We start from the raw sequence: 23,414 nt of genomic DNA, 5'->3' as shown, positions 1-23,414 counted from the left end.
CTGCTGATACTTCCTCTTCCCTGTGACTAGCTTATGTCAAGATAACAACAAAGCTAACACCCAGTGACTCCTGGCCTCTGAATAAAAATATGTACACACACGTTCATGTATGTACACACGAGAGAGAGGATGAACAGGGCGGTGAATAAGCCTGACAATCTGAGTTTGCTCAATGGAACCCCAGCAAAGGTGAGAGGAGAGAAATGACTCCCCAAAGCTTTCCTCTGATCCCTGTCTACATGTGCATGACAGCAGGTGTATGTGTGTGTGCGAGCACGGCTGGGTTACTGAGGGAATCCTCTTGATGAATCCCAGTGATGTGACCGGAACAGGTGAACGTATGTGTAACGACAGCCTGACTCCGAGGGGCTTTAAGCTCCAGAAAAGTCCATTTTGTTTTGTGCCAGTCTACGTCTAGTGGGTAGACATCTTGGGTCTCCCTTTATATACATTCATAAATACTACTATATAGAACATAGAAATCTTTATATTCTTTTATAGTATCTTGTTCAGTCTTTAAATTTACACAATTTCAGATACATTTTCTCATATCAAATACTTCAATATTTCCTAATACTAGCATGTTGTAGACTTGAAGATAGTCAGGGGAAACTATTTTAAGGAGTAGGACAATATGTCATCCTTCAATTTACACTCCTCATAAGATCTCTCCCATCATTAAGATTCTATTATTTTGTGATGTAACCAGATCTAGAAGCTTGCTTCTCTCAGCTGAAATCCTAAGGCGTGGGACATGAAACCCGTAGAACATAGGAGGTAAGCTTTGTGGATCTGAACAGAGGCCTGGCTGGAGGAAGGAGAGGTTCAGTGCTCCTGGGAGATACTTCTCAAGCGTGGGTGGAGACATTAGGTCAAAACGAAAGGATTCCGGGCCAGGGAGACAGGTGTCAGTAAAGTGCTTGTCACACGTGAGGACCTGTGTTGGATCTCAATATCCATATAAAAAGTCAGGTGTGGTGGTGTGCCCTCGTAATCCCAACACTGGCAGAGACAGGAGGATCTCTGGGGATTGCAGGACAGCCAGGACAGCCAGTCCAAATCCAAAAGCTCCTGGTCCCAGTGAGACACGCTGTCTCAAAAACGAAGGTGGCTGGCTCTGGAGGAACGACACCCAAGGTTAACCTCTGGACTCTACAGGCATCTGGAGTCACATGACGGTAAAGGTTTCACATCTGGCTCTCAAGAGAGAAAAGTCCTAAGAGGGAGTACTTGCTTATTTTCTTAGTAAAGAGTGGTGTCCTGGCCTAGGTATCAACACACGTGGAAAAGCACAGGTTGCCTCTCAAAGCTGGTGTGAGCAGACTTTAATCTTCACTAAGTGTTCTTGGACTTCTGGCTACAACTCACTAGTCACTAGTGGGTCATGCCAACATTTTAGTGGATTATAAATGGCATTTTAACTTTTTGGGTTTTTGTTTGTGTTTGTTTGTTTGTTTGTTTGTTTGTTTGTTTGGGACAGGGTTTCTCTGTGTAGCCCTGGATGTCCTGGAACCCACTCTGTAGACCAGGCTGGCCTCAAACTCAGAGATCCACCTGCCTCTGCCTCCTGAGTGCTAGGATTAAAGGTGTGTGCCACCATTGCCTGGCTGCATTTTTAACTTTAAAAAGATTTTTATTTTATATGTTTGCTAACACATATGTCTGTGCATCATGTGTGTACACAAATAGCATTTTTAAAATGGACTTATCAATCCCACAGTGAGTTTTGTGAGAACTTGTTTCTTTGTGTAACATTTGAAATCACAGTGGAAATAGTTCTCATTGTGGTTCCTGGTTACAAAGTCTGAAGGTCACCACTGTTGTATTGTCTCTTAAAATAAAAAAACAAAGCAGAAGGCACACATAACCTTAGTACTTGGGAGAATGGAGCAGGAGAAATGAGAGTTCAAAGCTAGTCTGGGCTGCATAAGACCACAGCATCTCAAAAATACCCACCCTTCAAAAATGAAAATCTTTTTAAAAAGATTTAATTGTGTGTATTATTGTGTGTGCGTGTGCACGTACATAATTGCAGGAGGCTGCAGAGGCCAGGAGAGGTTATCATCCTCTGGACCTAGAGTTGCAAGAGACTGTGAACTGCAGTTGTAGGTACTAGGACCTGGATTCAGGTCTTCTGCAAGCGCCGTGTACCATACATTCTAAACTTTGAGGCGTCTCTCCAGGCCCCCCAAAACCATTCTTTACCTCCGTTCCCTTGCCATGGTGCTGTTTCCCTGTTCTTCCCAGCAAAATGATTTTAGTGTTTAAGGCTACTATTTCCACCTTTTCCTAACCTCTCATTTCTCCACTGCTTCGAAGTCAGTCCCCAGTGACCTCTGCTGGGGTCTGAAGTCCACTGATCCTGTTTGTCATTTGACCCCTCAGAGAATGTGGCACCCCTGGCTGCTCTCTTTTGGTACCATTACCAGCAGGTCTCCAAAGCTGCTCCTTCTCTCTTCCTGGATTTTTCTCCTCGGGGCTCTGGTTAAGGCTGTTTCCTCCTATCTGCTCTCCTAGGGAACCTCATTCCCATGACCTCATCTCACCTTCCTGCCACCTGCGAGCCTCAGCACTGCCGCTGATGATTTTGTTTTCAGAGCATGCAGTGGCGCTCAAGAGCCCCAGGACTTTGCAGTAGCTATTTCCACAACTTGGAATACATCCAGTACTGAGATGAATTTATCTTAACTTATTTTAGCCTTGTAAAGAAGTGGTAGACTCAAGCAACACTGGATACTCAATTGCTCCTCACTTACCCTAATGTAGCATTCAGTCCAATTTTTAGGGACTATTTCTTTAGAGGATTTACACAAGGTATTGGGAAAGTGTATGGCAAATTTCCTTTCTCAACTTAAAACTCAGAAAGTATAGTTAGAAGCCCATCCCACCTAACAATAACTACAACGCTAAGGCAGTGCACATCAAGGGTTAAATCCAACTATTCAAGTAGAATCTTGAATGAATCAAATTTAGAAAACCGACAAGAGGAAGAAAGGAAAAAGTAATAATGAATCAGAACACAAAGTTGCTGCTAAGAGGCTTGTCATGAATTCAAGTTCAAAACAAAACACACAACCAGAGGGAAAAAATAGGCCATGTCAAACATGTCTTTCAAAAACAAACACGGGCAAAAGTCAAGAAGAGAACATAACTTTGAGCCCTTTAGCACATCAAAACTAGGCAGCCGCTCAAAGTACACCTACATTTTTATTTGTATTTCTGTTTGTACGAAACAGGCCAAACTGTCAGCAGTGCAGGCCCCTGACCGTGCAGTTGAGTGTTTATTGACCACCTACTCTGCTCAGAATCGAGCACCCCACTGTCTAAACTGTTCCCCAAGGAAGCGTCCCACTTAGCAAAACCCAACACAGAACAACTGGTGAATCCTACTGTTGGCATGACCAGGCTACTGCTCACAGGATGGGGGTTTCCTGCTGGAGCAACACTGAACTGATTTCCTTCGCATCTACAGCGGCTGCTAAATCTGATTGGCGCACAGCATTGCTCGGCTCTGACCCAAGGCTGCTAGGAGGTATAATCGGGAGGGCCCTGGCCCCAACCACATCCGCCCACAATTACTCTTTAAATGCATTTTTATCACCCTTGAGATACAGTGTCTGTCCCCAAGTGACCCAGAACTCCTTAAGTTCTCCAGGACGACCTTGAATGTATGATCCTGGCAAGGGCTAGGATTACAGGCATGCACCCCGACCAGTTTGTGTAGAGCTGGTTGGAAATCAACTTGGGGGCTTCCAGCACTATATGTAAACCACACCCCAGCCCTGAACGAACTCAGAAGCCCCACTCCCGCAGCCAGCCAGTGGTCTGCAGGGGTGACGGGAAGAACCCATAGCCCTGGCTGGCAGCACTCGGACGCCCCGCCCCCGCTGTCGTGCGCGCGGAAACGGCGGCGGACTAACCCCGCCCTCAGCCTGCAGTCGCGCGGGGGAACCCGGAAGGTGTCCTGCAGGGCACACGTCAGAGTGCAGCACCTACTAAGCACCGGACTTGGGTGAGTCCCGGCGACGCCAGGCTCAGGGGCATTGGGTTGTCAGGGCTCAGGGGCATTGAGTTGTCACTGTCCCCGGATAGGAATCCGAAGGGTGTTCGAGTGTGGACACGCCGTCCCGCCGTCCCCATCATGACGCTTGCACTGGGCTCCGGACACCAGGCACTGGGCTGCGGGAGGTAGTCGTGGGTTGAGGTTTGTCCTCCTATCGAAGTGTCGGGACGGCGCCGCCCGCCCCGAATGAGGCTTCTTCGACCGGCAGCTCCCCGACTGTGGTCTCCATCCCCAGCGAGGGGTGGGGTGGGGGTGGGGGTGGGCGCGAGTGTCACCTTGATCCCCAAGAATGACAGGCCCCGGGACAGTTGACTGACAGCCCTGCCACACTCTGTGATCCCAGACACGCACTTTAGGATGCTGAGTCATTCGACCCCAGTGTTGAACGTGGGGAAAACAGAAGTTCTCTGGGTTTGGGGATCATCCTAAAACCTAAGCTATGACTTCTTGTGGCTGGGATGTTGAGACTTGCCTGGAGACTTCAAGAACTAGTTATCTAATGCCAGCCTAGGCCATCTGGATCTCTCTGTGGGCAAAGTATCAATTATGGATGTGGTGATGGCAATTCTTGTCTCCTTTTTCCTCTGGTTTGTGCTTCCTGAATTGCACGGAGCAGAACTAAAGGTTCAGAGGTTTTGAATAAAGCGATAGTTAATGACAAATACTAGATAGGGGTCTAGGTTTGAAAGATTCAATTTTCTTTTCCCCAGTAAAAACTAACAGATTTGGCGAGTGCCTGTTGTTGTACAGCCTGATAGAATTGTAGGAAGTCAACTGCAGGAAACGCTAGTTTCATTTTCTGGCTTGGTTCTGGTTTGAGTCATCAGTCCTAGAGGTAGTAAAATGTATCACAGGCATAGTGGAGCAGGCAATTTTATCTTTAAAAAATAAAAACCGCGCTGATTCAGAACATTGTATCTAGTATTCAGAGGAGTGGCTAGACCTCCCCATCCCACCTCAAATTTATTTAATTTGGCTGGCTGAAGAGCAATCTTTTCTAGTAATACTAGCGAACACATACTGAGCTGGTTTCCATTATTTAAACTTGTTCAATCCCCAGGACAGTGTTGTGGAATATTACTTTAAGGTGTGTTACATTTGTTTGTACTATGGAACATTTGTTTAATGTCAAAAATGTGTTGCATTCTTTTATGTCCCATTTGTTTAACTCTGTGAATCTGTGTAACTCTGCCTGTCCTAAACCACATAATTGGTTTAATAAAGAGCTGATTGGCCAATAGCAAGGCAGGAGAAAGGATAGGTGGGCTTGGCAGACAGAGAATAAATAGGAGGAGAAAAAGAGGAATTGGGAAGCAAGTGTGGATCAAGAATCGAGAAAAGAAGGGGCCAGCCACACAGCCACACAACCACACAACCACACAGCCACACAGCCAGACATGGAATAAGAAGGAAAGAAAAGATATACAGAAATAGAGAAAGGTAAAAGCCCAGAGCCAAGAGGTAGATGGGATAATTTAAGAAAAGCTGGCAAGAAACAAGCCAAGCTAAGGTCGGGCATTCATAAGAAATAATAAGCCTCTGTGTGTTTTATTTGGGAGCTGGGTGGTAGGTCCTCCAAAAAAGTAAAGAGTAAACAACCAACTACAGGGCAGTCCTACAATGTGATTCCTACTTGTTCAACAAACAGGAAAAGTTAAATGAATATTCTCATAGTTTAATAGGACTGTTTGGATGGTATTTGCCATTTTTTCAGTTTAGGGTTTCGAGTTTTGCTTTTGTGTTAAGAACTGAACTCAGGACCTTGAGCATGTTAGACAAGCTCTATCACTGAACCACACCCTCGAACCCTTTTCTCACTTTTTTTTTTGGTGCTGAGGATTGAACCCACGGCTTCAGTCACACTAAGCACAATGTAAATGACCACTGGTCTCCTAGCTCTCTACTCAGTTATACCTTAGCCCTTATAAAATTATTTTGAGACAGGATGTCTTAGTCACTATTCTATTGCTGTGAAGAGACACCATGACCATGGCAACACTCATAAAGGAAAACATCTAACTGGAGCCTGCTCATAGCTTCAGAGGTTTAAGTCCATTGTCATCGTGACTGGGAGCATGCAGCATGCAGGCAGACTTGGTGCTGGAGAGGTAGCTGAAAAGTCTACATCTGGATCCACAGGCAGCAGGAAGGGAGAGACACTGGGCCTGGCTTAGACTTCTGATACCTCAGAGCCACCTCCCACCCTCACCCCAAACCCAACATACTTCCTCAGATAAGGCTACTCCTCCTACTCCTTTCAAATAGTGCTAAATATATGAGCCTATGGGGGCCATTCTTACTCTACCCGCCACACAGGGTCTTGCCAAACTGCCTAGGCAAGCATCCGGTTTGTAGCCTTCCTACTTCAGCCTCCCAAGTGGTTGGGATTGCAGGTATGTTCCACCACACTTACAGTTTTAGTATTTTTTTTTTTTTTGGTTTTTCGAGACAGGGTTTCTCTGTGTAGCTTTGCGCCTTTCCTGGAGCTCACTTGGTAGCCCAGGCTGGCCTCGAACTCACAGAGATCCGCCTGGCTCTGCCTCCCGAGTGCTGGGATTAAAGGCGTGCGCCACCAACGCCCAGCTTCAGTTTTAGTATTTTTAACAGGAAACTCCATGGAATTTTCTGCTTAGGTATTTTTAAGATACTTCCTACACTGCGGTGATATATTGTGTACCCCAGTGAAGCTTACCTGGGGATCAGAGGACTGAGCCACCCACTAGATTAGACATTGAGGTCAGGCAGTTGTGGCACACACCTTTAATCCTATCACTCGGGAGGCAGAGATCCATCTGGATCTCTTGTGAATTCAAGGCCACACTGGGCTACACGAGAGAAACAGAACCAGGCAGTGGTAACACACGCCTTTAATCCCAGAAAGTAATATGGCAGGACACAGAAAGGTATATAAGGTGTGAGGAAACAGGAACTTGCTCTCTTGAGGCTGAGGATTTTCGCAGAGGTAAGCTAATGGCTGGCTGTTCTGCTTCTCTGATCTTTCAGCTTTCAGCCCAATATCTGGCTCTGAGTTTTTTTTTTTTTTATTATAAGACCTTTTAAGATTTGTGTTACACTACACTGATAATTTAAAATTATTTAATTATAAATACATTGCTAAGAATGTAGGAGCTGGGCGGTGGTGGTGCATGATTTTAATCCCAGCACTTGAGAGGCACAGGCAGGTGGGTCTCAGTGAGTCTGAGGCCAGCCTGGTCTACAGAGAGAGTTCCAGGACGCTAGGGCTAGACAAAGAAACCTGTCTCGAAAAACCAAAAAAAAAAAAAAAAAAAAAGAATGTAAGAAAAAAAAAAAGAATGTAGAGTATGTCTTTGGTGATACTAACATTCTATTACCTGGTAGCTATCATTAAAATAATATAATTTGCATATTAAAGTTTAAAGAAAAACTATGTGTGCTTACCTTTCCATTTTGCTTTTACACAGGACAAGTTTTCAATTTGAGTATTCTTTAAATGAAACATCGGTAAAGCCTTGTATAAAGAAGAGAGACTCCAATCAACAATATCAATTATAAATTGGAAAAGAACCATGTTGTCCTTAAACAACCTGCAAAATATCATCTATAACCCGGTAACAGATTTTTAGCAAATCATTTTTTTTTTGCCTATAGTAAGATTGACTGAAAATGCACTCAAGTTATAATTATCCGTTGGGGACCAGACATGAACACAATTCAGTTAGCATAATAGCCATTTCCCTGGAAGGTTGACACTGTGGAGGGTACAGGCTGAAAAGTAGATGGGGTTCTTGTTCTCAGGTCGGGGGAGGAACAATGACAGCTCCATGTGATGAGAACCATGGGGCAGAGAATTTAAGGGTCTTGGGGGGTGGTATGTCTCAGATCTTAAAAGCATGACTTTTAAAGGAAAATGAATTTCTTATTCTACATAGTTTTCCCCTCCTGCTTCTTTTTTAGATTTTTGTTTATTGTGTATGTGTTATGTGTGCATGCATATACCTTGATGCCACAACACACACAAAGGGAAGTTCTTCTGTCCTACTATTGGGGTTCCAAAGCTGAACTCAGGTGATCAGATTTGGCAGCGGGCACATTTAACTGCTGAGCTAGCTTACTGGCTTGCTTGCTCCTTCCTTCTCTCCCATATCTCTGTCTGTCTGTCTGTCTGTCTGTGTCTGTCTTACAGAGGATCGAACCTATGGCTTCATGATTGGGGTGTATTATACCACTAAGCCACATCTCCACCCCTTCACTGTTCATTCATTTGTTAGGTGTTTTTGTTTTTGTTCTGAGAGAAAGCATTGCTGTTCAGCCTGACCTCAAACTTGAAATCCTCCTGTCTCAGCCCCAGTACTGGGAGTATAGACTGGTGTGTTCTACCACACCTGGTTTTTTGTAGTCTTTTTGAAATGAGAACTGCCCACAAGAAGTTGATGTCTCAGGCTTCCCCTGTCTTTTTCCAACACTGCTTGGTAGTGTAGAAACATCAAGAGCCAGTGGTGAGAGACCCAGGCAAAGCTTGTTGTCCAGTTCAGGCCGATGCTAAGAGTCCCTGACTAATTGCTGGGAAATACACTTGACATCCTGGTCCTTCTAGAAGCCCGTGAAGAGCCTGCTCTGCTTTTCTGTGCTTGTGAGACTCTCTAGCTAGGCCAGATTTCCTCTTACCACTGCATGTGGATAGAGGCCTGGCATAGAGCCACCGGCTTTTGGTGACCCTTAAGGAGACCCTTGGGTAGGAGAAATGGCAAAAGTCACTGAAGTGAGGTCTACATCGGTTGTGTGTTTGTGTTGAGGATATGATAGCTTTAATTTTCCTCCCTAACCTTCATAGTGTCGTAGTGAAAGAAAGGTTTGACACCATGTCAAGCAAACTGAGTTTGGGGGAGAAATAGATTTATGTGGCAAAAGGTCTAAAAGGGAAGGTTTACAAAATTGGTCACCAGTGAAGACATTTAAAGTGACTTTATGTATGTTGTAGTTAAAAACACCCCAAGGTTGTGGACTGGAAAGAAATACAATCAGGCTTCTGTGTGTGTTAGTGTGTACATGTGTGTGTGCTTGTGTGAGCATGTGTGTGCATGTGTACGGGAGAGTGCATGTGTGTATATGTGTATGTGGTGAGTGTATGTGTTTGTGAGTGTGTGTGCATGTGATTTTTTTTTTCTGTACTTGGTGTGATGAAGACAGGAACTGTTGTTACCTTTTCGTTTTGACCTCATGAAGGCCTTAGTGTTCTTTGTCCAGACTGATGCAAGCTCTGTCTATGTTTAAACACTTCTTGGAAAAGACAAAGTAAACTTTGTAACTGGTGGTGTCTTTTTTCCCACGTGGCGTATGTCTTTCATTAGTTTCACTGAAAGAATTTGAAGAAATAAAAGCGGGACTCACTCTTCTCCATTCAGACTGAGTGAGTCCTTTGGAAGATGTTGTCTTCACTGTAGACCAGAAACGCCGTCACGGGGACTCTGTCACGGGGACTCTGTGGGCACATCATCATCCCCCAGAGAGTTTGCAGGTGCTGTTCTGGGCACTCTTGCTTTTGTTTTGTGAGATGAGAGCAGGCGTCTTACTTTGTAGCCCCGGCTGTCTGCAACATACATCGTCCTTTTGCCTCAGCTTCCAAGTGCTGAGACTGCAAGCTGAACCACCACACCTGACTTGTAAAGAGCTGAGGGCACTCTTTCTTGATTTCCAGCTGGCCAAGAAGTTAGTAGACGTGAGTCTGGCTCGGCTGCTACACCTCATTCATCAACCACTCATCAACATTAACCCCAGCTGGAGCTGAGGAATGGCTCCTTCGGAACCCAGGTCCCTAAGGCTACAATACACCCCACTGTCCCGAGTCACCAGCACGGGTTTATGATTGTAGCTGTTGAGTTGTTGCAGCCAAAGGTCAGGGAGCAATTCTCCAGACAAAGAGGCTCAGGGGCAGAGTCGGCACATGCTCCCGGGCCTCTCAGATCCTCCATTGCGTAACACCCACGTGGAGTTGTCTGCCGGGGAGACTGAAGACTCGGGTCTTTTATCTGGTGCTGGTCACATAGGCACTGTCTGCCTCCCACACAGGAGTACTCCAGAGCTGGGCCTGGTGACTGCCTGTAGTCAGTACTTGGGAGGCAGAGAGGCAGGAGAGCTAGAAGTTCAAGGTCGTCATCTGTTACTAGCCTCCCATAGTCACCGAGTTTGCTTATAATTGCCTTGCAGCTGAATCTGTTTATGAAAATACATTTGTAACATTTCTTTCCCTTAGACAATCCCCTATGTTGGCACCATTTCTGAGCAGTTGAAGCCTGGCTCTTTGATTGTAATCCGTGGACATATTCCTAATGATGTGGACAGGTAAGATCCTGTGTCCTGTGGAAGTCTCCCCGAGACTGTGGAGAGGCCACTTTGATGTTATGAGGGCTGCTGCATCACTAGTAGCTCTGCCGAGGGGTGAGGGGGATGAGTAATGGGGTGAAGGTTACTGGGGTGTTTTGTTTTGAGACAGGGTCTCTACATAGTCCTGGCTCTCCTGAAGACCAGGCTATCCTGAAACTCACAGAGATGTGCCTGCCTCTGCCTCCTGTGTGCTGGAATTAAAGGCCTGCACCACCATGCCCAGCTGGTTACTGGACTTTTTTTATATCATTGCTTTAAGTCTGGTTTCAATATAAGCTGATGCATTTATAGAAAAGGGGGTTGTTGGATAGCAGGACGTCTCGGTAGAGTCTCAACACTGTCACAGTCTCTCTCAAGACAGTGTTGGCGGCTTTGCTGAGTGTCTGCTTTGGGTATAAACTCGGGATGTGTTGGTTCCTTTTCTTGTTACTGAGAAAAGCAACAAGAGGAAGAAAGCTTTATTTCAAGCTCGTGATTTGAGGGTTCAGTCCACCCTGGTGGGGAATAAGAGCAACTCTGCTATGGTGGCAGGATCTTGAGGCAGCTGGTCACATTGTGTCCCTAGTTAGGAAGGTGAGAGAGCTCACTGTCTCCGTTTTTCTTTTGTATTCAGTCAGGGACGCTAGTCTGTGGGTGGTGCTGTCCACATTTCAGGAGGGGTCTTCCCTCCTCAGTCACACCTCTCTGGAAAATGCTCTCACAGACACACCACGAGGTGTGTCTCCTAGGTGATCCAAAATGCAGTCAAGCTGACAAGGAAGAGCAACCATCACAGGTCATGCCAGTCAGAGTTGAGTTCAGTTCTGAGTGGCTGACATTGATTTAGATGTGTGGAAAGTATCCCTCAGAGACCTCTGAGCTTTGCAGCCGGTCCTACCCATCAACTTGTGACTTGCGTACCCCTGGGGGCAGGCCTCACAATCAGAATCCTCGGCTGAAAATGCACCCTCACTTTCATGCTTGGAAAGGCTGGAGGTGTATGTGGAGCAGGGGGTGGGGGCGCGGAGCAGGAGTGGATGAAAATCAGATGCAGCTCACTGTCAACCCAGCTCAGACTGTGGGCTCTGTCACTGAGGAGGGCGGAGAGGAAGATGGGCAGGCTGCCCATCAGGTGCTGTGGATGAAGGAAGGGGTGCGGGGGTGGGGGGTGGGGCGCTACACTTTTCCCATGGCTCACCTTCACGGGCTCAAGTGGTTCCGCTCTGCCCTTGCTCAGGTTCCAGGTGGACCTACAGCATGGTAACAGCCTGAAGCCGAGGGCTGACGTGGCCTTCCACTTCAACCCTCGCTTCAAAAGGTCCAACTGCATCGTTTGTAACACGATGACGAACGAGAAATGGGGCTGGGAGGAGATCACCTATGACATGCCCTTCAAAAAAGAAAAGTCCTTTGAGATCGTCATCATGGTGCTCAAGAACAAATTCCAGGTGGGTGCTGAGAGGAAAAGGGAGGGTGTGAGCGGGCTTAGGGGCATCTCAGGCTACCGGAGGCATCACATTCGTCATTCTCCGTCCAGACGGAAACACAGGCCCAGAACAGATACTCCTTCCTAGGTCTTATTTCTTTTAGGAGGGCTAAGTTCCGCATCGACACAGCATCATGTCACTGTTAGGGGAGTGGATGATAACCCCCACCCCCACCCCCGCGCTCGCGCACACACACACACACACACACCCACACCACCACCACCTAACGTGTGGAAAAGTCTGCATGAGCAGACTGTTGGTGGCCAGGGTGCACTCCAAAGGGGCAAGCCTAGTCTCACAGCCAGATACCCGGGGGGCTTGTGAACACAGCCGCTGACTTCCTGGGCTATAGTCGGCTGCAGGGGTTCCTTTGAGTACCAGCCCTCAAACCCACAGAGGGCTTGTAAACCAGAGATCCTCCGGCTCCAGGAGTGGGTGCACATCTTGGTCTAGGTCCCGTGGGACCTTGCTCTCTGGAAGCCCCTGCACTCCTCAGTTTACCGGTCTCCCCTTCCGTCTTGGTCAGCATAGCTGTACCGGCCATGTTGCCCTGGGCTTATTGTACGTGGGGATTTTTTAAGTTCCTTGAGAGGCCCTACTGTGGACCCTACTGTGGGCCACTTATGTCTCCTGAATTCTGACACACCACCTGGCATTTGGAGGCACTGTGCAGAGAACTCACAGATGGCACTTTATCATCCCATACAACTCTAGCCCATTGAGTACGGTTTTTACAACTTAGAGATAAGAAATCTCAGATAAGTCAGCAAGCTCACTGTGTGCTTTTTTGGGGAGGTGAGGGGTTTCAAGACAGGGTTTCCCTGTGTAACATCTCTGGCTGGCCTCGAACTCACAGAGATCTGCCTGCCTCTGCCTCCCAAATGCTGGGATTAAAGGTGTGCGCCACCATGCCCGGCATTTTTTTTCTTTTTGGTTTTTTGTTTGTTTTGCTGTTGTTGGTTTTTTTGTTTTTTGGTTTTTTTGGTTTTGGTTTTTTGAGACAGGGTTTCTCTGTAGCCCTGGCTGTCCTGGAACTCAGAGACCCACTTGCCTGTGCCTCCCCAGCGCTGGGATCGAAGGTGTGCACCGTCACCGTCACCCCCTGCTGTGAGCTTTCACTTCGTGAAGTCAGCACATAACTGTGCCTCCCATATAGGTGGGCTCTGTCAGAGTGTGGCCCTTAGAGAGGGTGGGGGGCAATTAGGCAGAGCTAACCTGCCTCCTAGGCTTTCAGACCTCATGTGTGACCCTTGGGGCCCTGAGAGATGACCCGGGTGCTTAATCAGAGAAGACTCAAACAGTTCAGGATTTCTGCTAGTGTGGTGGCTGCTTTTGTCACAATGTAAGCATAGAACTGTGGGAAAACCTAAGAAGTCCTTCCTTCCTTCCTTCCTTCCTTCCTTCCTTCCTTCCTTCCTTCCTTCCTTCCTTCCTTCCTTTCTCTCATTCATTCATTCACTCACTCATTTTTGTGGTGTTGGAGATGGAACCTGGGACAAGTGTGTTGTACCACAGCGCCACTCCCACCCTGTAAGGAGACATTTCTATTTGGATAAGGAGTTAATTACCATGCTCTGAGGGCACTGCCGTCTGTCTGCCCAGGTGGCTGTGAATGGGAAGCACACTCTGCTGTATGCCCACAGGATTGGCCCAGAGAAGATAGACACCCTAGGCGTCTATGGCAAAGTGAACATTCACTCCATTGGGTTCAGCTTCAGCTCGGTAAGTGACCTTCCACACATACCTGGGGGCTTTTGGGGACAGTGTTTTTTACAGTCAGTCGGACCAAATAGTAGGAATTTTCTTTAATTTACATCTTCCATTTAGATAAAAGAAGTGTAAATCTTTCAGACTAGTTGGGTCCTGCTCACTAACCAGGCTTTTGTTGTTTATGGGACCTCAAATCTAGAGTGAGCCTGCAAAGTGAATACCTTTTTATCTGGTTAGTGTGTATTTCCTGTCCATGGGAGTGAACAAATGCTTCTGTAAGGCAGTTCTCTCCGTACTGGAATGCAAGTTTCTTGGACACGGGTAGCTTGTTCCCAGGATGTGAACAGGTCATACTCTCAGCAGCTGTGTCCAGCTGCTCGTGTGCTCATGATCTCATTAACATTATTAACATCTTGTTCTCACAAACTTGCCAGTTTGCGGTGGACCCCAGTGTTCAGTTGCATTTTTATCATAATTCTCAATAATTTTCCATGCTCAATATCACTAATTTTTTTTATTATGTGCAATATTTTTAAAAGATCCTGATGGACATTAAAGTTAATCCATGTCTTTCTGCAGGGTTTACAGAGTATGGAAACATCTACCCTGGGACTGACGCAGATAAGTAGAGAAAATGTAAATATTCTCTTTATAAACCAGTTTAAAAATGTTCTTAGTTACTATCAGTGGAAGGAAGGCTTTATTTTTTTTTTCAATTATGGAATTTTCTGTATTTGCTCATGTGTGTGCAGGTGTATATGTGGGTGTGCATATGTGTGGAGGCCACAGGTCAACTCTGGAAGTCTTTATCAATTGCTCTACATATTTATTATTATTATTTTTGCATGTATATGTGTATAGTATGTGCATGTGTATACATGTTCACATGTGTGTTGGCACCTGTGTATGAAAGTCAGAAATAGCTATTGGATGTCTTCCTTGATGGCTCTCAGCCTTTTGAAGCAGAGTCTCTTGGTTGAACCCAGAGCTCGCCAACTCAGCTGTCTAGAGATGCTGTCGTGTGCTAGCATTACAGGCGGGCCTCCGTGCTGGCCCAGCATTTACATGGGTCCCCCGTGCTGGCCCAGCATTTACATGGGGCCTCCGTGCTGGCCCAGCATTTACATGGGTCCTGAGGATTTGAACTCTAGTCCTCATGCTTGCCCTGCAATTGCCTTAGCCTCTGGACCATCTCCCCTACTCTTACACCTTATTTTTGTGAGACAGGGTTTCTCACTGAGCCTGGGACTCAGCTATCAGCTAGACTGACTGGTCAGCTTGGCCTGGGGATCCTCCTTTCTCTGCCTCTCCAGCACTGGGGTTACAAACGTGCAGGTCCCATGCCTGGCTTTTACATGGGTGCATAGCAAGCTCCTTACCAACCGAGCTGTCTTCCCAGCTTCCCAAATTAGGGCTTTTAATGAGAGGCCAGGACAGGAGCAGCCATTTGAGAGCCAAGGGGCGTACTGTTTTGTGGTCTTGGGTGCTGTGTTTTTGGTTGCTGTGTAATCTGTCTGTTCAAATGGCCACCGCTCCGTGGGTCACGTAAACAGCACTTTGTCACCCTGACTTCCTAAGGGGTATTGGAACGAAGCATTTGCAAATATTGAACACCAGGTGCGCTGCAGATGAACGCTCTGCCCCTTTGTGGCAACAGAGCAGTTTTAAAATGGACACTTTAGTGTTGTTAAAAGAGCAAGGCCTTACCCCTCTGCATATCATGCTTACAGGTGGAACAACATGTCAGTATTTGGAGGGTTCTTGGGGAGGATAGGGAAGATGTTTGAAGTTCACATGTAAACCTTTGAACAACTCGTAATTTATGGGTGATAAAGTATCCACATGGAGAAGGATGCCAGACTCCACTCCAGGCCACGTTGCTCCTCATAAGCTCCATGGCGCCTGTCCCGAAGCACGGTGCCTGTGTCACACCCAGGCAGACGAGGCACTGATACACGAAGCCACAGCAGGCTGCTTATTGCAAACCTGTCAGCCTGCCCACTCGGTTGTTCTCACTCTTCTTTCTCTTCCACCAGGTACATACGTCTGGCAAGGCACAATTGGTGAGTACTTTTGCTTGGTTATTCCATGTGGGACATTTTATAAACAACCCAGACCATGACCAGCTGAACCTTGAAGGCAGCTGTATTCTTTCCACACTTTATTGTAGAACGGTTCCCTGTAACCTGGTAATAGAGGAGACATTTCTAAAATCATACCCAGAACTGGCCACCAAGAGCATAGACTCCGCTGTCACTCACACTAAAACCCTACCTCCCAGCTGTTTGTCTAAGGTTTGACGAGCCAACAGTTTAACTCTGTATAGAAATTAAGTTCTAGTTAACGGCTACATGTAACCTGCACTCTCAACAGAAGCCCAAGGCAGCCCCCGGCATTGTACTTTTCCTGGACAGACATGTCATCTGGCATGTGTCTGAACCGCTCGTGTGGGTGGCTGGTCCCATTAGACAGAATGACCTTAGGCCCCACGCACTGATAGCTCTGAGGCCATGTCTCATGCAAAAGGTGTCAGGTGCCACCCAGACCCCGATGCTGTTTTGTAGTGTAAAGCAATCACTGAGTGTGTCCTGTGAGCCAGGACCTGGCCCCCAGCTGAGATGAAAGCAAAGGTCTGTGCCTTCCTGGGGTTCACAGACTCTGAACCTGCCTGCATATTGGGAATTTCCCTGTCTGAAGCCGCCTCACTCTGACTGTGCCCCTTTCAGAGCCTGCCGTTTGAAGCAAGGTTGAACGCCTCCATGGGCCCCGGACGGACGGTTGTCATTAAGGGAGAAGTGAACACAGTGGCTAAAGGGTCAGTACTGCCGCTTCACGGTGCCGTGGACTCGGGGTGTGTTGGTGGAGCTGGTGGGCTCTCCTGAAAAGAGGAAACACGGCAGTGCAAGGTCCCCCCAAAGAGCCGCTGGCAGAGTCTGGACTAAGGACAGGTTCTGCCTGGGCCCTCTTTTGCCCAGGTAGGTGAAAGTTTGTCCAGGCTCCTCTTGCCTAGGATAGCCTCAGTGTACTAAACTTGGGGTCACAGTCCATACCCTAAGAAGCCAAGTTCAGCTATCCACCCTCAAGGAGCCAATGAAACAGCCAGACGAATAGCAGAAAGCAGAAAAAGGATTTATTCAGCATAGCCACATGGGGAAGAGACGAAGAGATCCAGAGACCCCTCGGGTGCAGGGTCCTGTGGCAAGATTCAGGTTTAAATAGAGGGCCAAGGATCTGTACCTCTCAGCAGTCTCAGTCAGGGTGTGGTCCCAGCACCACTGGCCCATTATTGTTTGGGCTTCACGCGGTCTTACAAGTTGCAAATATTTTCCCAGGCAACCAGCTCCTACTCTGATTGGTGCGATTTCCTTCTCCTAGCCTGAGATTCCTGGGAAATGCCCATTTCTTGGGGTCCATTGTTTCAGCAGTCTAATAGATGAGAGATACAAGTCCCTCTTTACAATACCTTCATCTCTGCCAGTCATACCAGGTCAAACCCAGATGAGGTTCCCATTCTGTGATACAGAATCTTTCCTGGGTTGGGCAGGGTAGTGCAAGTCTAATCCCAGCATGCGGGAGGCAGAGGCAGGTGAATCTCTGTGAGGCCAACCAGAATACACAGTGAGACTGTCTCAAAAAAAAAGAAAAAAAAAAAAAAAAGAAAGAAAAACGACTTCAGGGGTGGGGCTAAGGAGATGGTTCAGTAGGTAAAGTTTGGATTACTATCACCCCTGTGAAAAAACTGAGTGTAGTGGCATGTACCTATAACCCCAGTACTGGGAGGCAGACAGGAGGATCCCAGGGGAGACTCTGTCTCAAAAAAATTAAGGTAGAAGGGCTAGAGAGAAGGCTGTGATTAAAAATGTGTACTGCTTTTGTGGGGGTCAATTTCCAGCGCCAATGTTAAGCAGCTCACAATCTCGACTGACTCCAGCTCCAGGGGATCTGTTGCCCTCTTCTGGCCTCCACAGGCATCTGCACTTACATGCACATAGCTATGCATTTATGCATAATTAAAAATTCATAATAAAATGATTCTTTAAAAATGAGTGAGTTAGAAAGCAGTATTGGAAGATACCTAATGTCAACCTCTGGCTTCTGTGTGCACACCCACCCCCATGTATCTCTCACACACACACACACACACACACACACACACACACACACACACACACAAACCCTTTTTATTTCCTAGGTAGGAGGGTGTTTTCAAAAGGGAACATGTGGAACTGATTGGAGAATGCTTGCATTGAGGGTCCCTGAGTCCTGCAGCCTGAGTACTCATGGGGTTTACTTGTTCTGAACATCCAGCTGTTGCTCAGCCAAACCATAGCCTCAGCACTGATCCTCGTCTCATGTTGCAAATGAGTCAGCAGCATGCAAATTTAGAGTTGGAAACCCCTCCCTCATGTTCCCATGCAAATGAGTCAGTAGCATGCAAATTTGGAGTTGGAAGTCCCTCCCCCCATGTTCCACGTGCACGTGCGTGATTTGTAGTTAGAACAGTAGTTCAAATCTAAGGGTTTTTTCTTTCTCTTACAGTTTTAACGTTGACCTAATGGCAGGAAAATCAAGGGATATCGCTCTACACTTGAACCCACGCCTGAACATGAAAGCATTTGTAAGAAATTCCTTTCTTCAGGATGCCTGGGGAGAAGAGGAGAGAAATATTACCAGCTTCCCATTTAGTCTTGGAATGTACTTTGAGGTAAGATTATGCTTTTTGTTTTGTTTTGAAATGGGATGGGGAAAAAAGAATCCTGAGAACACAGTAAAATGACTTTTATTTAAATCAAACCCAACTTCCTATGTAGGGATTGTGTGCTGTTGTTCACTGACTGTGGAGGTTGTAATTTGAACACAGGCCATTGGCGTAAACAGCAGGGCCAGTATACTTGACATACCAGACTACTTGACATTTGTCATATTGACAATATCTGTGTAACCCAAGGAATTCTGGCAGGAATTTTGTCTCAGGACTGGAACTATGGGTACTCTCTTTTTTGGCATGAGTGCATATGCGCACGCATGCGTGTGTGTGTGTGTGTGTGTGTGTGTGTGTGTGTGCGTGCGTGCGTGCGTGCGTGCGTGCGTGCGTGCGTGTGTGTGTGTGTGTGTGTGTATGTGTATGCACATGCGCGCGCATGTTGATGCTAGGTGTCTTTCTGTAGCTCTCTCCCCATTTTTTGATACACATCACTTACTAAGCCTGGCGCTCACCAATTGGCTAGGTTAGCCAAAAGCCTTAGGCTCTACCTATGTCTGCATCCCAGCACTGGGAATAGAGGTACATGCCACCACACCCAGAGTTTTCCTTACCTCAGGTCCTGTGCAAAGCACTTTATCTACTGAATCACCTCCCCGGCAACACATACATACTTGTAAGCAATACATGGGAACCCTCGAATTGTGTGTTTGCACCATCCACAGCCTCCATAGTTTCAGGTGGAAGTATTTCTTTCTAGGAGCTGGTCCTCTTGGTAGGTAGTTAATTTCTAGTCCCTGGTATGCATTGTTTTCTGGTGTTCTTTCTTTAAAAAAATATTTATTTATTTATTTATTTATTTATTTATTTATTTATTTATTTATTTATTTATTTATTTATATTATATTATATGTGCATTGGTGTTTTGCCTACATGTAGGTCTGTGTAAGGGTGTCAGGTCCCCTGGAACTGGAGTTATAGACAATTGTGAGCTGCCATGTGGGTGCTGGGAATTGAACCCAGATCCTCTGGAGGACCAGTTAATGCTCTTAACCACTGAGCCATCTCTCCAGCCTCCTTCTGGGATGCTTTCTGATTGGAGAGTGCAATCTCCTTGGGATGTAGATGCTAGGTGGCTGGCTAAACTTTCTCACTAGCTTAGGTGACCACCTCTCATGGCCTTTCAAGGTTATGCTTTCCATTTTAAACTCAGATGCTTAAACTATTGGAGTTCTCAGGGACTCACTCAACTGGTTGGTAAAGCATGAAGGCCAAGCTGACCAGAATATGGTAACTCGACATTCACATATTTCCAAGTTCCAGGATAAGGAAGTAACCTAGTGCTTGGAGGGCAGATGTGGACTAGACATGGCAGGTTCCTTGAAGGTGTGGGTGTTGGTTGTGAATGTCGAAGGCTGAGCAAGACCTGGAAGGCCATGTTTAGGGCACTTTGAACAAGTCATTAGAAGTACTCTTTTTTAAAAACAGTCATGCTGGGCCTCACAGGCACGCACACCGACTGACTGAGCTACCACCCCTAGCTCTTGTCTTAAAATCGCATCCAACACTGTATTGCATTGGGATGCTGTTCACATACAAAGCAGCTTATGTGACTCTGGCTGTCACGACACCTCCCTGTCACGGCATCAAGTGGAGCTCACCAAGCATCAGCTTTACTATACTGGATACCGTTAGGCCTAGTCACACAGTGTGGCCACCTCCAGCTCTGAAGGCGGAAGTCCAGGGCAGCCAGAACTAGAGCCCGAGAACTGTATTTTCCCAGCTGTTCTGAGGTCACGTGGGGGGTGGTATCTGTGCTGTTTCACTTCCTCTCTAGGCAGATGCACTCTGCAGGTCACGAGCCTTCCTGTTTTGTTTTGCCGCAGTGTTTTCACTTGCCGCATTTATTTGATACAGCAGAGGGAACTTGCTAGGGTTGCATCTGGCTTCTTGCCCGGCCTCTCCACTTTTTCCTGTTGAGCCACACAACAGGAGACTATATATTATGATTTGAGATTTGTTAGCCATACATCACCCAAGATCCCTTCCAGCTAGTTGAACTTGGGATTTCCCCCGTTCTTGGGGAGTTATCTCAATAGATAATCCCAGTTCCCTGTGTAGCGCTACTTTGGTTTCAGTCAATTACATTACATGCTCACTTCCTCCTCGTTCTGACTTCCTGTGGTAGCTTTTCCATCCTACCGTCTAACAAATAGAACCTTAACGAGGTTGTTTGCAGATTCAAATTTGATGCTCTAGTCTGATCTCTGGGAGTGGGGTCGGTCCAAAGTCAGGCTGTGCTGTCTTCTAAAGTCTTCACCGTGGCAAGGAGCACAATGGCATTTTCAGTGAGTGGCCACTTGGCACGGTCCGTGGCCTACTGGCCTTAAGTGTGTGGCAGCGGAAGTGCGGGGTTAGGTGTTTAGGCAGTGTTACAGGATACTGGCTTCAGACGGTAGGAAAGTGCTCTGAAGGGTGGGCAGCAGTGATGCATCTGCCAGGCTGCTAGTTCCTGCACAGAGCCTGGGGTGTCAGCCCTGAAAAGCTTTCTGGAAAGAGGTAGAAAGGCCACTATGTTCTGAGCGAGGACAGAGTTAGGATTACTGAGTAACTGCTCTCCTTACCAAGTGTCCCAAGCTGTTGGAACCTCATCAGTTGACATGGCCAAGACCCTAGCATCGAAGCAGGATAGTCAGGTTCCAAGGCTCAGCTTCGCAGAGAAGGGGAGGGGGGCAGCGATTAGCAGCTTTCTCTTAATTCCCAAATATCACGAGGAGAGACAGTTCCCAGCCTTCTATGAACCAGGAGCAGAATGGGAAGGACCTGGTGAGACATGGTGGGTTGATGCAGATGCCACATGGTGCATTGGGGATTTGGGTCGCCTTTGAAATCACTCAGAAGGGGAGTCAATGGTAGAAGGCTGGGGAAACATCTCCAAGCTCAAAGTAAGCCAAATGGTTTTCCTTTTGACCCTCTATTAATATAGAAGAAACATAAAATTTCTCCTTTCTTTTTAGATGATAATTTACTGTGATGTCCGAGAATTCAAAGTTGCGGTAAATGGTGTGCACAGCCTGGAGTACAAACACAGATTTAAAGACCTAAGCAGTATTGACACACTAGCAGTTGATGGTGATATCCGTTTGTTGGATGTAAGGAGCTGGTAGCTACCATGACTGCCAAAACTACTGAAATACAAAATGGCTTATGTGATCCTGGCCATGTCAAATGCATCTCGCTTTCACCACATTGTTTATGTTGTTAAATTGAGCTCATACAACATCAAGTTCTGCCTGGTGTTCTCAGGCCTGGCCATGCAGTGGCTACCTCTATGTTCAGAGGAACAAATCTGGGGCAACCCCAGCTTCCCTTGTAAGCCCTGTGAAGCTCTGCACACAGGGCCCCTTCCTGTAAAACCACACTCAACACATATTTAAGTGCCTACTCTAATATAGGGATGGAAGGCATATTTCCTGTGTATATTCTCTGAGCTGGGCATAGACATGGCAGTGCCCAGAACCCGTGTGGTCCCTGTTTTCTGGCACTCATGTGCCCATGATCTCCCATTGTAGGGCCTTCCTGCTGACATTGCATTAACCCCATTAGGGGGCGTTTGTCGTTAAGGTCAGAAAAATATACTAATGGATGGGAAACACTGCTTCCCCAGTGATCCTTTTCATAATCAACATCTTATCGTATCTCATAATAAGACTGTGTAACACTTATTTAGCTCTTATTGCTTTAAGCTTTATAAAATAATAAATATGATGCTGAACATGGCAGAAAAACTGAGGCAACAAAACCTGAATTCGAACAAGTATTCTGCTCCAAGCAGATTTCTGCTTACTGGCCCTCAAGTCTGCGTGTGTGTGCCTGAGGCAAACTGTGGTAGAGAATGGATAAATGCAGTTTGTAAAACCTTGGGTAACAACATCAAGATGAGACTCAGTGAATGTATAGAACAGGCACTATCAAAGCAAAGCCTACACAGGAGGGTACCTGAACAAGGTGAGTTGGTGTGCGAACCAGCCCTTGCCCTTTGGGTCTGAAGACGTGTCCGTCTACAGCAGCAGTGAGGTCAGAAGCTGCTCTAAGTCAGCTTGCATCAGCAAGGTCAGCTGCAGCACTCCTGCAACATCTACTGTTTGACTGGAGCTGGGAGAAGCTCTAGGTAAAATCTGTCTTTACGTCCCGACCTTGTTACAGATTTCAAAGGTTTGGTGTGGGGAGGGGAAGGGCTAAATGTTAATCAGATCATTTTATTATTTAACCACAGGATAGAATTCCACCAGGGTTTAGGAGTATTCACAGCCAGTTCGTCCAGACACATGTATTCATACATGGGAAATAAGACCCTCAACATTTCTTACTTTCTGGGAAGTACCAATGCAGCAAATGCTAGTCCTTCATTCTTTTCATGTAAATTTATTATGCTGACTCTTGGAAAACTCAAGCTACGGAGGCGGTGGGTGGAACTGGGCAATCTGTAGGGAGGTCAAGAGGCTCCAGAACCCCTCAGCGACGCCTCTTCATAAAGAACACATGACTGAACTGTTGGAGGCTGAAAGGCACTCAGGGAAACAAAAGCCCATTCATATGAAAGCTTATTTTCATTTCTATTTTACACAGAGCTATCAGGACTGATTTTGAATAGAATCAGTTTTAATTCTTAGATTCTGATCTTTAAAAAAAGCTGCTGGAATTTAAGCTGTGAGATGTTTCATTGTATATTTCCAAGTTTTATCTCTAAAATGCAAAGAGGCCTTTTTGTTTGTCATAGTTCTGCATTAAAATTTTGTATTAAATTAGAAGGAATCCTCTGTGGACTAGTTCTTCCATGCTGTAGAAGGAGGAAGGCAAACTGCTTTAATTCGACCTGAACTCTCATCTCCAGCCTCACTGTGACAGTACTAGACAGAGAACTATAGAACAGTTATGGCTAGCACTGCTCTCCTCCCTGTGAGCTGTCAGTCAGGCATGGGCTGTTTCCTCACAAACAGAAAAGATGAGCAATGGAGACATGCACAGCCCTGAGTCAACTGTCAGTTCACTCCAAAAGAAAAGCAAGACCCCAAATGGCTGTCACGAGAAACCTTCTTGTTGAAAGTTG

At 46.5% G+C, this 23,414-nt stretch overlaps 1 protein-coding gene across 2 annotated transcripts; it reads left to right on the top strand.

Moving 5' to 3' along the window:
* The first annotated feature begins 698 nt into the window (after positions 1–698).
* Lgals8 (galectin 8) lies at positions 699–21,517 on the top strand. Of its 2 annotated transcripts, none has more exons than XM_042278222.2 (10): positions 699–777; positions 7,507–7,653; positions 10,296–10,384; positions 11,643–11,853; positions 13,495–13,614; positions 14,182–14,238; positions 15,639–15,665; positions 16,329–16,417; positions 18,142–18,307; positions 21,322–21,517. In XM_042278222.2, exons 2-10 carry the CDS (start codon positions 7,612–7,614, stop codon positions 21,469–21,471), a joined length of 951 nt encoding a protein of 316 aa, XP_042134156.1. In that variant the 5' UTR covers positions 699–777; positions 7,507–7,611; the 3' UTR covers positions 21,472–21,517. The 2 variants fall into 2 exon arrangements, with proteins under 2 accessions (XP_042134156.1, XP_006980223.1); XM_006980161.4 differs by lacking the exon at positions 699–777 and adding an exon at positions 3,875–4,012.
* Positions 21,518–23,414: the final 1,897 nt, after the last annotated feature.

Source organism: Peromyscus maniculatus, chromosome 5, assembly GCF_049852395.1.
Source record: "Peromyscus maniculatus bairdii isolate BWxNUB_F1_BW_parent chromosome 5, HU_Pman_BW_mat_3.1, whole genome shotgun sequence".
NCBI lineage: Eukaryota > Metazoa > Chordata > Mammalia > Rodentia > Cricetidae > Peromyscus > Peromyscus maniculatus.
The sequence above is the reverse complement of the archived record's forward strand: the minus strand, read 5'-3'. Positions and strand labels throughout refer to the sequence as shown.